This window comes from Neofelis nebulosa, chromosome 6 (assembly GCF_028018385.1).
Source record: "Neofelis nebulosa isolate mNeoNeb1 chromosome 6, mNeoNeb1.pri, whole genome shotgun sequence".
Taxonomy (NCBI): Eukaryota; Metazoa; Chordata; class Mammalia; order Carnivora; family Felidae; genus Neofelis; species Neofelis nebulosa.
Window position 1 is genome coordinate 41,709,654 of NC_080787.1, and position 15,473 is coordinate 41,725,126.

General features: G+C 46.2%; 1 protein-coding gene across 6 annotated transcripts in view; it reads left to right on the forward strand.

Moving 5' to 3' along the window:
* Positions 1 to 15,473, forward strand: part of DAAM2 (dishevelled associated activator of morphogenesis 2) — a 119,019-nt gene that overhangs the window by 55,022 nt on the left and 48,524 nt on the right. For all 6 annotated transcript variants that reach the window (XM_058733818.1, XM_058733817.1, XM_058733822.1 and 3 more), the window contains one exon: positions 9,968 to 10,193. In XM_058733818.1, the coding sequence (XP_058589801.1) occupies positions 10,026 to 10,193 (168 nt within the window). In that variant the 5' untranslated portion in view covers positions 9,968 to 10,025. The remainder of the gene's footprint in view (positions 1 to 9,967; positions 10,194 to 15,473) is intronic.

A 15,473-nucleotide genomic window follows, 5' to 3' on the forward strand; every position in this document is an offset into this window, starting at 1 on the left:
TTCTCAAAGCTTGCACCAGCACAGACCATACATTGTGCCATTCGCAATTGAGAGAGAAGTAAACAAACATAAAGATGCCATATTAAATCACAAGTGCCTCACATTCACTGTAGCATGTGGTGTGCTGCTGTGATCATTTCCGAGCCATCTCTTGTTGCTGTTGGGGTGAGCTCCAGTGTTGTATCCGCTTCAAACGCCCTGTGACACTAATCATCTCCGCGTGAACAGTTTGCCTCTTCAGTAAATTGTGAACAGCAGGAAAAAGTGATCTTGTGGTTCTCACTATTAGTGATTAGGTTCTGGGGAGCCAAAAGTTCTACGTGGATTTTCTACTGGCGGGGGGGGGGGGGGTGGTCTGTGTCCCTAACACCTGTGTTGGTCAAAGGTCTGCTTCTCAAAGGTACTTCTCTTCGCCTCTTGCTCACCTTGGGGTGTTTCTGGACACCAGGTCCTCACTCTGGTACACCTTTCATTGTGAATGATTTCTTGGACGCCCATGACATGTGCCAAGCAACATCTTTCCTCCCTCCAAGACTCAGCTTCAGTGCTACTTCCTGTGGTGAATATTGCAGATTACCCCAGCTGCAAGTCACTTTTCCCTCCCTCCTGTCCCAGGGCCGGCACCTTCTCCCCTCCCGTGTATCCTGGGTGCTTAAGCACGAGACTGTTTATGCCTGTACCTTCCCAGCAAGACTGTAAGTGCTGTGAGGCTAGGATTTGATGCTTGGTTCATCTTAAACACCCAGAAAATTGCTTTATCCGTGACAGTTGCTCAGGGCATAGATGGACGAATAAATGAATGCATGCTTGACTGTGATGTTAGGAGAGCTATTATCTCCTTGGTTTCTACCCCCAGGGACACAAAGAAACCTATGTTCTCTTTATCATTTCTCAAAATGAGAAAAAGCTGATTGGAAATTCCGCAACTGCCCCACAACACCCCCAAGTCAGAGAAATGTCCCTTTGGGGAATTTTCAGTTTCGCTTTCCCAGAAAGACCCCTCTTTCTCCCCTTCCCCTTTTCCCCTGTGTCTGTATCTCCCACCCCTCAGCCTGGGGCTAAGACAATTTACTTTTGCTTTCTTTGCCTTTCCCAGAGCAGAGGGGGAAACCGTAATTTAGGAGGCTGCTAAAAATAGCTCCCCCAGTCCTGGAAAGAGAGCTTGCTTATTTTTGAAAGTGCTCCCCGCTCCCTCCCCAGCCTTGCCTGAGGCTCACACTATAAGTCAGACTGTTCTGTGAGCTGTCCTGAGGCTGGCAGGAAAGTCGCAGGACTGGGGCCCCTTCAGTCCTATAGCCCCGAGCACTGTCTGAGAGATGGACCAGCAGAGGAGTGGGGAGATGAGGGGTCTTCATGTTCTCCATTTTCTGTCCTAATCAGATGGGTCTCACTCCCAGCAGCCTCTCAGGGAGCACCGCGCGGGGACATTGTACCAGAAGCGGGGTCTGGAGACCTGGGTTAAGTCCTAGGCTTGGTGCTTTTCATCTTTCCAAGCCTCAGATTTCCTCATCTATATGGGAGGTGGTGGTGGTGGTAGTCATATTTACCTTGCAGGAGTGTGGTGAAAATCCGAGGTAAACCTTGAACATGGTAGGTCCTCAATAGATGATGACTCTAACTTTGTCATGATTAGAATCACTGGATTTAGAGCGCAGCCCTCTGTGTTAATGGGCAAGGCAGCGGGACATGTGATAAGCCTGTACCATCCACTAACTTGAACCGTGTGAAATTGATGATTTTGTAGATGACATAATTGAATGCTGTCACTTGTACACGATTCAGCCTAATAACACAGAAATCAAATTTTCTGTCAGGGACCAGGTGGTAAATATTTTTGGCTTTCTGGGTCACAGGGTCTCAGTTTCGTACACAACATTTAAATGAATGGGTGTAGCCGTGTTCCAGTAAAACCATTATTTACAAAAAATGGGCTGAATTTGGCCCCTGTAATATTTGCCAACTCCTGTAATAATGTGTCAGACTCATTCTTACACAGAGTGAACTTTTTTGATTCATGCAATCTGTATTCAGCCATCTTCCTAATTATAGCAGCAACTTATCTGTAGAGTTATTGATGGTGGTTATTATTACTAGACCCTGTTCTTTTTTTTTTTAAAGTTTGTTTGTTTGTTTAGAGAGAAAGAGAGGCAAGGGGCAGAGAGAGAGGGAGAGAGAAGAATCCTAAGCAGGTTCCACGCTCCACGCTGGGCCCGATGTGGGGCTTGATCTCACTATTGTGAGATCATGACCTGAGCCAAAATCAAGAGTCAGACACTTAACTGACTGAGCCACCCAGGCACCCCTACTAGACCCTGTTCTAAAATTTTACAAATTTTACTAATTTAATCCTTGTGACAGCCCTCTGCTGTTATTGTTGCCTCATTTTATGGATTAGGAAACTGAGGCTCAGAGAGGGTAAGTAACTTGTGTGAAGTCCCAGAATTAGAGTAGATAGTAACTGAACAAACCCAACTGAGTGTGTAGGGTCAAGTCCGGTGTCAGTAGTTCAGGCGGCTTCAGGTTGGAAGCGGGTGTAGATAGGGTTATCAGGGACTCCAAGCCTGTTTGCTGCCCACAGAGTATGAGGGGATGGTCTTCAGAGCCTTAAAGTGGCAGCAGGCATGATAGAGGTGGGCACTGAGGAGATGGGTGGGCAGAGGGCCTGAGATGGAAAAGCACAGACTCTTCTTTGGGGAGCGAGGTCCTGGGTCATGGCCCTGTGTCTGGGGCCGTTTCCTAGGTGACCCCTAGTGACACGTGAAGGGTCAGTATATAGGGAGGAATCTCTGGCCATGGAGCAGGAAATTGTTTACATTCCTTATGTTCCATGCAGCATCTCTGGGGAGTTCTGGGCCCCATTCCCAGACCTGGGCCCCAGGGGACTTGGTAGAGAAAGGAGGGCAAAGGGGCCGGCTCCCCAGGATGCCTGAGCTCTGCCATCAGACCAAGGTTGTTGTATACCTTGTTGATTCCCTTTGCCTGTTAATTTAGCCACTAATTAATATACCACTGATCAGGACTCTGGCCTCATGCACACCAGGTTTTCTCCTTATGCTGATCCCCTTGCCTGGATAGCCTTTCCTGACCTCTTGTACCTTTCCTTATTTCTCTCACCTCCTTCAATACTGGCTCAGTGTCACCTCCTGGAAGCCTTTTCTGACTTTCACTTCACACCTCAGGCTATGCTAGGTCCCCCTTCCTAGAGCTGCCAAAGTACCTGTCTCCCTAACCCTTCTGGCTTCCCCACCAGAAGGGCACCTCCTCAAGGGAAGGGACCATGCCTTATTTGCTCTTGTGTCCTCACCACCAAGGTGACCCCCAGTGTCCAGCATGGCTTCCAGGGGCTAGAAAGTGGTTAAAAGCATGTTGTTTGACTGTGACATCACTGTCCTCAAAGGCATGCCTCTTCCTCTACAAGACGTGACCCTTGGGCAAGTTGCCTGTATTTTGGGAGTCTTAATGTGATCATCAGTAAGAAGGGACAGTGATGTGATTGGAGGGGTAGGGGAAATAAATGAGCTAAAGCAGAAAGTTGCCAGCAGAGTGACTGGCTCTTAGGAAGCACTTTGGAAGTGGCCATACCATATCCTTTCCCTGTGCCCCCCATGCGGAGAGGGAAGGGAAGGGGTTAGGAGAAGGCAGTTTGAACATTCCAAAGCCACAGCATTGGCCCCAAGGGCTAAAGGTGGGGTTTATGACTCAGCTTTGCTTCTGCAACAAGAGAACTGAGCTTGGGGTCCGTATTTAGTTGTGAGTTCCAGCTCTGCCTCTTAGCAGCAAGGGGCATCATTGACAAACCATGTAACAGCTGTTAAGATTGTTATAAACCTCAATGTTATTATCTGTAAAGGGGATAATAATCATGACCTCACAAAGTCCTTGTGAGGCTGACATGAGATTGCAGAGCTATGAAAACACTTGGCTCAGCTCCCAGGGAATGCTTGATCATGAATTATGGAGTCTGAATCTATAGAACACTTGAGAAAGCTCTGAGCAGGGCTCAACTTAGGGTGTTCCTTGGGCATACAGTGTATGGCTCAGTGGTTTACAGCTTTTGAGTCACGCAGTCATGGGTTTGAATCCTAGCTATGCTACTAACTAGCTGTGTGTCCATAGGCAAGTTACTTAACCTTTCTGAACCATAGTTTGTTTTTTTTAGTAACTTCTTTAAAATGATGCCGCCTCTGGGGCGCCTGGGTGGCTCAGTCGGTTAAGCGTCCGACTTCGGCTCAGGTCATGATCCCATGGTCTGTGAGTTCGAGCCCCACGTCGGGCTCTGTGCTGACAGCTCAGAGCCTGGAGCCTGCTTCAGATTCTGTGTCTCCCTCTCTCTCTGACCCTCCCCCATTCATGCTCTGTCTCTCTCTGTCTCAAAAATAAATAAACATTAAAAAAAAATTTAAAATGATGCCGCCTAGCTCAGAGAGTTGTTATGGGGATGAAATGTGGCTAGAGCCTGGTCTCTCAAGTATTAATATTATTCTGCCTTTACTTATGACTTAGGAACAAGCGCTGTTTGATGTAGGGCTTTTGAAGTCCTAGTTAGCATAAAAACTGGTGTATATAGAGGGCCATGGTTTGGGGCTAAGGACTAGGGTTTCCATCTTTGCAAACCAAAGGGGAGTGCTGCACTCAAGTGATAGGAAGTACTTCTTGGCTTGGGGTGAAATGTGGGAGGAAATCTGAGCACAGATGAGGAGAGTCCCTGGGAAATCTTTGGGAACAGGATGGAGCTAAATAGTATGGCTGACCAGGCCCTTGGATTTTCAGTCAGATCCTGCCATTGCACAGAGAGGAAATCAAGTCTCAGAGATGCTAATACCATGGTCTTTTGACCTATACCTGCAGAGCTGTGATTAGTCTCCTGAGTTAGTTATGTTTTCTCCACTATGTGGAAGGATAGGACAATAAGGAGGAGGCAGAGAATGGGAACCAGAAGCCAGAGGGCTGTAAGAGACCCATGAGGGGTGCCTTACAGGAGGGCTAGTTCATCATGCTCTGATGGTTTGCTCTTTTAGGCCAGTCGGTCTGTGTTTAGGGACCCAGAGGCATGGGAAGACCTTGATTCCACAGGGAGTAGAGGAGGGGGCAAGGAGACAGGATGTGGAGGGTGTGGAGGTGTTGGTGTTGGACGAATTTCCATGGAGAGAAAGGTGGGTAGTGGTAGGGCAGGTTAAATCCCTCTGCCAGAGTTGAAGTCCATTGGGTTCTGTTCTGTTCTTGTTTCTCCTTTTTCCATATTGTTCTTCAATTGTTCTCTGAGATGGGCACCTCCATTGCTCTTTGTGAAGTGATCTTGCGGAAAAGAACACTCTGGCCCCCTTCACCTTTCCATTCCCTGCCCAGGCTCAGGGATGAGAGTTTTCCTGTCCAACTAGAGCTATTTTAGAGTATGGAAAAGCCCAGCTCCTCTGGTCCAGACTTCCTAGTGGCCAAAGGCAGTGCTGGGTGGGTTCTTAAATCAGGCTGGGCAGATTCCTACAATGCCAGGCATTGGTGGTCCTGGCTGTGGCTGAATAGGGCTTGTGGTTGCAGGCGCTGGGCAGGGCAAGTGTTGCCTTGCTGGCAACAATGATAACGAAGCCACAGCAGCAGTGCTGGCCTTCTTAGAGAGTGCCCAGTGTGGTCCAGGCATTGTATCTACATCACTGCATTGTCTCTTCACCTAAACCCATTGAGGAAGGTGCTGTGATTATCTTGGTGTTACAGAACCTGAGCTCTGAGAGAGTAAGACCTTATGAAACATGCTTAGGATCATCCAGCTGGGAAGGCAAAGCCAAGAGTCAAATCCCAGTCATGTCACTTGGAAGATTGCTGGAGTGAAGGAAGCCTTAGAGTGTGGGGGGGGGGTGTGTGAGATGGGGGCAGTGGGAGGTGGGGGATCAGATGGAAGCCTCAGGACTTCCGTAACCCTCTTCTGGCAAAGACATCTTCGGGACTGGTGCTACTTCTAAATGCAGCTGCAGACATTGGTCTTCTCTGGTGGAGAGAAGTTATCTGGGAGCTGGGGCAAGATGGGGAAAGGGGCCGCTGATGTGGGAAGATGAGCTCTGTAGACCGCAGCTGACCGCTGGTATCTTGGGTTTCAATCCGAGTTCTGTCTCTAGCTGTGTGACCTCAGATAAGACATTTCCTCTTTTTTTTTCTTTTTTTAAATTAATGTTTATTTACTTTTGAGAGAGAGAAAGAGAGACAGAGTGTGAACAGGAGAGGGGCAGAGAGAGGGAGACACAGAATCCAAAGCAGGCTCCAGGCTCTGAGCTGTCAGCACAGAGCCCGATGTGGGGCTCAAACTCATGAATCATGAGATCGTGACCTGAGCCAAAGCCAGATGCTTAACCAACTGAGCCACCCAGGCAGCCTAAGACATTTACTTTTTTGACCTCAGTTTTCTGATCTGTACTGGAAAGCTACATGCATTTCAGCTGAGAGCCTCTGGTTTTAGTCTTGGATGTTCAAGTGGGGACCTGACAGACCTAAGGGGGGGTCATTGGGAGGAGGGCATCCTCAGGAGTATCAGCATAGTATCAGCATCCTCAGGAGTATCAGCATAGTATCAAACAGGCTGTCCCTTAAAAGGGCAAATATGTAGGACTCCCCGGTGCTCACCCCCTTCTCTGTGGGGACAGTACTTCCTGTTTGGAAGGTCATTGTGTCCATCTCCCATCTTCCTCCTGAGGCCATGCTACCTCACTCTCCATACTCAGGGAAACTGTTAAAAAATATATAATGACAAGTATGGCATGACACTGACCAATCAGAGCAGTCATGGCTGTAGATAGCTGGTGTGAGACTATAAAGGGTGTGCCAACTGTATGCCAATCCTGCCCCTACTCCTGATTGTTTCTGTGAAAGTCTGGCTCAGGAGCTGAAGAGCAAAGATAGATAAAGAGGGAGACTCAGGAGCAAACAGTTGAGGAGGTGAAGTCAGGAAGCGAGTTCACAGGTTTCCTAAACATCAGCCTATCCCTCCCTCAAACCCCATCATGCCATCCCCTCAGCCTCACTGTGGCCTCTGGGAGTGTCCTTCTCATGCTTTGTGCCCTGAAAGAACAGCTTTTCCACCACCTGCAGCTGCATATTGGAGGCTGATGAAACAAAGGGGACCTGGTCTGTATTCTGCAGCATTATCTCAAGCTTGACAGTGGTCAGGTGATCCCCCGGGTGGTTGACCCCAATCTGCCTGCAGAATTGGTGCTTTACTAAGCCTGACAGTCAGAGATCAGGGCTTGGTCTTACCCAGTCTTGGGTACTGTCTGCCAAGTCCCATGGAAAACCCCAAATCCTGCTTTCCTCTTCTGTTTTTCTCAGATGCCAGCTTATTTTGGGTCTTTGCCGTCATGTACTATTATTGCTGAGTTATCCCACTGGCTTATTCCCCTATCCCTAGCCTCAGGACTGTCCCCTTATTCCCTATAAGGGTTCCTGATTGTTTATCAACTGCTAGGAGTCAGAGATTTCAATTTATAGTTCTTGGCTATTGATGAGGTCCTGTCTTTTCTATGAGGATAGGCCATTTCCCAACTGACCAAGAAATATTTATTGAGCACCACCGAGTGCAAGGCATTTTATTAGCTATAGAAATGGGGTTATCAAAAGGCAGGAAGCGTGTCCCCTGCCCTTAAGGAGTCTTCACTATAACTGTGGAGAGCCAGTATGTAAACACAGAAAAGATAACCAATAATACAAGGTAACCTCAGTGTGTTATTTGAGGATCTCCTGGGTCTGTTGAAAAGCCTGTCACAAAGTTTACAAAGAAAGATAAAACAGAGCTGGTAAAAAGTTTTAGAATGACAATTAAAATACATCATGATTTACAGGCGAGGCTTGATCAGATTAGGCTGTTACTAGCTAGATGGTTAGGGTTTAGAAAATAAAGCCGTGTTCTCCAGAATTTACCTTGGGTTCACTACGAACAAGTTATGACACATTTATCTTTTTTCTGATAAGGTTCTAGAACTTCATTCTAAGGAATGCCTTAGATTTGGCATATCTTGAGTTCCACAAGACCTTAGGAAAAATCTCGTATGGTATCTTTATAGAAAAGAGGGCTAGATAAGATATGGGTTCATGGATATTCCGAGCTGGTTGAAGGACTGTCCTCTAAGAGTGTTGATGACTAGTTCTTTGGCATTCCCAGCTGATGTAGGTCTGTCTACATATTTGTTGTGATCAACATTTTTAGCAGTGGTATGGGTAAAGACCATGAGGATATTCTGATCATTCTGTTGATGACCAAATTGAGGAGAAACAGCTTAATGTCAAGACCCAAAACTATCTTGACCTCTTGTAGGTATGTACTCCAAAGCACTGAAAGCAGGGACATAAACAGATATTTGTACACTCATGTTCACGGCGGCATTGTTCATAATAACCCAGAGGGGTAAGCAACCCACATGTCCATTGACAGGTAAATAAATCAAATGTGGTCTATACATACAGAGGAATGATATTCAGCCTTAAAAAGAAAGCAAATTCTGACACATGCTATAGCATGTATGTACTTTGAAGCCATTATTCTAAGTGAAATAAGCCAGTCACAAAAGGACAAATTCTGCATGATTCTACTACTGTGGTTCTACTCATACTGCTACTTAGAGTAATCACATTCATAGAGACAGAAAGTAAAGTGGTGGTCGCCAGGGTCTTCGAGGAGAGGGAAATGAGAAGTTCATGGGGTACAAACTTTCTGTTTTGCAAGATGAAAAATGTATGGAGATGGATGGTGGAGATGGTTGCACAACAATGTGAATGAATGCATTTAATACCACTGAACTGTACACATAAAAATGGTTAAAATGATACACTTTGTGTTATGTATATTTTTGTAAACAAATCCTGCCCCCAGACCTGTAATAACAATAGGAAAAAAGGCAGACTCCTTTTTATATTAAAAAAAAAAAAAAGATATACAAATACTGGATGAGAACATGGCTGGACAGCAGTGTGGTGGGTAAGCTCTCCTGAACCCATCCACGTTATCTGAAAGCGTGTTGAGGAACCAGTAGTGGTCAAGGGTGGTTTTAACCCTTTTGAGAACCCTACGTGCAGCTAGTTGGGCTTAATCTATCTAGAAGCCATATGGCATCAATGACTAGGGCCAGTGTTTCTCCTCAAGCTGGGGCGCCTATCAACTAGGCTTTCCCGGTGGCAGGGTAAAGACTTAACCCTTTCTGTTACAAACACCGCTCCACTGTTGGTTGTTTATAAGTTTGGGTTTCTGGCCAAAGTGGTGTCTTCTATTCTTGGTTGGTATGGAAAACAGATCTGGCCAGATTTCCTTCAGTATCGGCTGAACAACGTTCTGATGATCAGCCCCGTTTCCTTACTCCCTGAGTCCCCCAGGTTACCTCTCCTTCTGGATAGATGGATGAACCCATGCCCTGTTGATATTTCACATTTATTAAAACATGACCGGGTACAACAGACTGGGCAGAAAACCCCACAAGTCTCTTAAGCCTTCTATCCCCTACTCCCCAGGAGCCATGCCATATAATTAGCTTTCTTTCTCCCTTGCCAGCCTTCTTGAACCTTTCCCTCCCCACTGGATGAAACCTTTAAATCAGGAATCTGAACACCTTAAAATGAATCTAGTGAGTGAGTGAGCTCTGCTAAAAGTGGCTCTGCCATAGGACAGGGAATAGGATACCCATCTGCACAATCACATAGAGGACAGAATTCGTGATCTGTGACTACAGCCCTCCTCTGTTCTCTGGGGGCACAGAAGGAGAATCTGAAAGTGTTTGTGGCAGAAAACACTGGAGACCATGATGGGGAGGAAATGCCTCCAGGTGGAAGGAGCTGGAGGGAACAGAAAGAAGCTCTGAGAGAAGGGAGGAAGGCTTGGTTATTGGGTTGAGGGCTTCTAACAGTTGGGCAAAGAAGTTGTGGTGGCACAGTGATCACTGTCCCTGCCTACCTGGCTGCTGTTACCTGACCACTTTGTGGTGTCTGTTCTCCTACCCAGATCACGATGAGGACCTAGGGCATCTGCCTGCTGACTATACCCCTGGCCTGTAGTGACCATGGCCCCCCGCAAGAGGAGTCGCCATGGCCTGGGCTTCCTGTGCTGCTTTGGGGGCAGCGGCCTCCCTGAGATCAACCTCCGGGACAACCACCCTCTGCAGTACATGGAGTTCTCAAGTCCTATCCCGAACCCAGAGGAGCTTAACGTCCGCTTTGCAGAGCTGGTGGTCAGTGAGGGGACAGGGAAGGGAGGGTGTTTACAATGGAGAGGGGCACTCTGGAGTGGACAGAGGGTGGGGGCCCATGTGCTGGGATCTCTAACTATGAAACTCTGCTTGGGGTTGGGGTGGGCCCCCTAGGACACCTCAGCTAGGGAGAAACGAGTCACTGCCTAGTGTGGATACTGTGAACTATGTCCCTGGAAGAATGGACCTACCTCGTATCTCCAAGGGATTCTAGACCTCATGGTACAGCAGTTAGGCTACCATGAAAGGAGCAGGTCCAGGGTTTTGTGAAATAAGGCAGTGAGGAGCTTCAAAGAATACCAGAACACTTGACACCTTTCTCTCTTTTGCTCTCTGAAACTTCCCTGAGATCCTTTCAACTCAGATACAGGAACAAGGGACAGAGTGGGATAAAGCAGGGGATCCCCCTCAAAGCAGGGGATGGTTGACTAGAAATATGAAGTTAGTGATGCCTATCTTGCACCCGGTTCAGACCTGGTTCGGGGCTAGGTGATTCTAACCCATGCCTGGCCTATGGCAGGTGGAGGCTCTGTCTTTCACACTAGTGGTAGCTCTTTCTGACTCTGTGGTACCCATTCAGACTAGAGCAGCAGTGCACCTTTGGGTGAACCACTCACGAAGTGGGTTTGCGAAAATTTATATTCTGACCTCAAAGAGACAGAACAGGAAAAGAAGCATGATTCCTCTTCTTGGAGGTCCAGTAGTGAGATAAAGCCAAGGAGATGCCAAGATCAGGGATGCAGGAGCCATGTCCAAGACTCAGGCCTGAACCCTGTCAGAGAGCAATAAACATATGCTCATCTACCATTAGCTCTTGGTCATTCATTCTTGTGGTTGGCCAGTAGTCAAGCCAGTAGAGAAACAATGCTATGTTATTTGAAGTGGGATTTCATAATTGGATTTGATAATAGGTGTATCTGATTAAGGCAATCTAGGTCTTCAAATAACTGGACCACTATAAGATAAGAATATGCAGGTTACACGAAAAAGTTATCCTCCCTCCTCATCGGATCAGAGTCAAGGAAACTCATTGTTGTCCTGATGTATGGCTTTCCTCAGGATGGAGCATAGATGGGAAAGAACAAAGTGTTTACTAGAATAGAATGACATTTGGAATCCGATCAGTGTTAGTACTACTAAGATCTGTTTTTGCTTTTTTTTTTGTTTTTTTAACTCAGAATACTGCTGACACCAAATGTGTGGGTTTTCCACACCAGGCAATTCCCTAACTTATTGTGGACATCAACTGGTGTCTACAACTTAACTCCATGCTGACGCTAACTACCCAGAGTTAACACAGACCTCACAGATGAAGGGCTCAGATCCACCAGACAGCCCCCCACCCAGACACCAGTTACAGTGAATAGATCCCCATGTTACCCACACTTCTGAGGGACTTGGCTATAAGTTGGAAGTTCCCATGATGCTCTCCTCAGGTTCTATAATTTGCTAGAAGGGCTCACAGAATGCAGGGAAACACTTCACTTACTACTACCAGTTGATTATAAAGGATATTATGAAGAATACAGATGAATAGCCAGATGGAGGGGGTATATCAGGTAAGGCCCAGAAGGGTAAGGAGGGTAAGGCTCCTGTCTGGAGCACAGGTGCATCTGTCCTTGTAGAGTTTGAGTGCATTATCCCTCCAGCATGCAAATGTGGTCACCAGCCCAGAGGCCCTCTGAGCCTCATCATTTAGAAGCTTTAATGGTGGTTTCGTCATGTAGGTCTGATAGGTTTTTAACTTTGCCTTCAGTCTTCCTTTTCTCTCCAGAGTTTGAGAAGTGGGGCCAAAAATTATAGGTTTCTAATCAAGGCTTGATCTTTCTGGTGACCATCCCCTTGAAGGTCTTTAGGGTCCCATCAAGAGTTGCTCCACTAGAAAAACAGAGGTCCCTGCCACCCAGGAAATTCCAAGGGATTTAGGAGTTCTGTGTTAGGAACAAAAGATGCTCATATCAGTTGTATCACTCATAAAATTCCAAGGGGATTTGGGAACTTTATGCTATGAACTGGAACAAAGATAAATATATTTCTTACATTATTACAGCAGGGGCATTTTCCTGAACAGAGCACATGAATTTTGAAAGAAGGACGGGATGAGAGATGTTCATTTCTTTGGCCTTTTATTCAGCAAGTATTTATTGAGCATCTTTAGTGGGCAGGACTCCTTACAAAGTACTTTGACAAAAGCAAGGATGAGTCATCCAAGTCTTGTCTGCAAGGAGGCTAGCATCAGCAACAAACTGAGCAAACTAGCGTTGAACCAGTTTTGAGTGCTGAGCTAGCATTGAGACTAGCATTGAGCAAACAAATGAAAAATGTTCCTTGAGAGCCTGCTGTGTGCTGGGCCCTATGAAGGCCCCAAGGATTTAGTGACGAACCAGCAGGTACAGTCCCTGCCTCCAAAAAAAATGGGGAAGACTGATCTTGAATAGTAATGGCAAGTGTGGTGAGTGTTTAGAAGGGGAATGTTCATGGGCCCACGGCAATGTCTAGTAGGGAGTTTAATTCTCAACAGGGGGTCACGATGGTCCCCTGAAGCAATGACAGTTACACTGAGATCTGAAAGCAGAGTGATGGCTAGAGAAGTGAATGGGGGTTGCAGAGCAATGACAGAGGGTCATCCCCAACAGAAGAAGCAGCATATGTGAGAATCTCCAGTCAGAAAGGAGCTTGGTCCTTATATATAACAGGATTCTGAATAACAGGATTTCAGATTCAATCCTAAAGGTGTTAGAAAGCCACTGAGGCAGGATGGCCTTCTAAAAGACCAGAGTACTCTGTTGAGGAAAGGTTATATGGGCAGACCATTAGGAGGGCATTGATGCAATTCAAGCTAGGGAGAATGGTGGTTTAGACTAAAGTGTCATCAGTGAGGATAAAGAGCTATTTCGGAGGAAAAATAATAGCACTTGTTGGGCTTGGGGAGTGAGTAGGAATCAGGGAACACCCAAGTTTCTGACATGAGGAACTGGGTGGATGTTGGGGCCCTGTAAAGGACAGGAGATGCAAAAGGAAACTCAAGTTTAGGGGACTGGGATGATGAACTCTGTGCATCAATTTTCCACATCTGTAAAATGGGTTGGTGTAAGTTAATGAGTAAACATTAAGCACTTAGAACAGTGCGTGACATGTAGTGACACTACATAAATGCATGAGGTGCTTGAGGGACATCAAAATAGGCACAGGAGGCAGTTGGGTCCCAGGGGCTGGAGCTCAGGAGACTAGTGGACTGTTTAAGAGAGTTTAGGGTAGTGACAGTCCTTGGGAATGACTGAGAAGTCATCACCTGGGGAAGCATATGGGAAGGAGACCCCAGGATCCAGGATGGTACCCTGAGGGAATTCAACGTTTGATGGCAGGAGAGAAGACAAGTCATCAAGGGAGCCCAAGACGAACATAGAGCAAAGCAGGAGGGATTGCCAGAGAGTGTGGCTGTCATTGCAGAAACCAGGGGAGATTCCATAAGGAATGAATGGTCTGCAGTCAGTCATAGGCTATCTGGGCTGAGCCAGATCGCCAAGAAATATCCATTGATTTAATGACAGAGACCACTGGCGAAAGAAGACAGGTGTATAAATAACTAGAATCCAAGGCTGAATGTAACTGTTCTGAAGTTCAGGAAGGGAGAGGTGGTCTTACCTGGGAATGGCCATGAAAGGATCGCTGGAAGAGGCTGACCATGAGCCTGGGTGGATTAGACCAGGTCCATGGGGTGGGTGGTCACTGTGTCAGCAAAAGAAGAAATGCAGTTTACACTGGGACGTGTAAGGTGCACATATCTTTCTTTTTTCTTTGATTTCTGATTCTGACCATGGAAAGGAGATTCACCAGAAACTTTAAGCAGGACTCTGGGAATCTTGACGGATGTTACTGGGATATGTCGAGAATAATTCTAGGGAAGAACCTTTGTTTAGCATTAGATCTGCCAGAGTCTTTAGTTCCAAAGGCAGGTGAACTGATGGACATTGTCTCAAATTATCTTTGCATGTGCTGCCCAAGATGGCAGCCACTGGTCACTTGGGGCTGCTACGTACTTGAGATGTGGCTGGTCTGAACTGAGAGGATCTAGAATAATGAAATACACACCAGATTTTGATAACTTAGATACTTTATGTTCTTTTTTTTTTTCAAACTCACTGATCATTTTCTATTAATTACATGTTGAAATGATTATATTTTAGATATTTTGGATTAAATGAATTATAATTAAAATTTACTTCTTTATCTTTACTGTGACTAGAAAATTTAAAAAATACATGTGGCTCACATTATAACTCTATTGCACAGTTCTGATCTATAGAAAGGAAACTCTTCAATTGTCTCCCTTGAATAAAAGTATAGGGAAAAGAGATTTTTGATATTTTAGACTCTCATACCTTCTTAGATATTACTTTCACTATTTATCATTTTTGAAAGTATAAAGATGATTAATAGTGTGCTTTATTGTCTTAATGCAAGAATTGCTTTTGATTAAAAAAAAAAAACCTCACAGTAATTGAGTTGAAAAGCACACTATGTTCTCCATGGACCATTAACTGTTTCTTTGATGAGCTTTGGCATAGCTCATGAATCACAGGAGAAAAATCTTCAATAAGAGAGCTTTTTAGAAGCCCTCTAGCACAACCAAATCTACGGTGTCCCTCTGAAGTACCTATAGAATTGGATGGCATCACCCAAATTTGATGACATCAGAAACTACCCAATTCTATTTCTCAGAAAGTGTGGGCTAGCCTGGAAGAGCTCCCAGCCTTATGTGGGTGGAGGGGCTGCCTCTGATAGGCACATGTCCACAGGAAGCAGATCAGTGCCTCCCTGGCCATGGCAAAGTCTTACTGCCAGGAGAATTGGTCAGCTTCTTGTCGTCACCAGCTCTCCTCAGCCTGTGCTGGGACCATGCTGAAGTTTGGAGAGCCAGAGAATTTCTGGGGGAGAAACTCAAAGGCCTGAGAGACTTGCAGGGTGGGGGCAAAACCCAGACATGTAGACTGACTGCTTTCTTTGTCAGGCTTTGACTTATGATGTTGACAAGTTTAAGAAGGACAAGAGAAGGAAGACCAGAGACCTGGGGCAAGAGGGTTAGGAGCAAGCAGAGCAAGGCAGAAAGGAGATGGGCAGGGAGCAGGGGGCCTGGAGGAGGAGGAGGACATATTTGTAGAGACAAGTGGGAGTGGACAGGAAGTGAGGGAAGCGTGGATAGAAGCAGCCCAGCCTTGGTTGGGTGCAAGGGAATGGGAATGGGGTAGGGCTACAATTCTA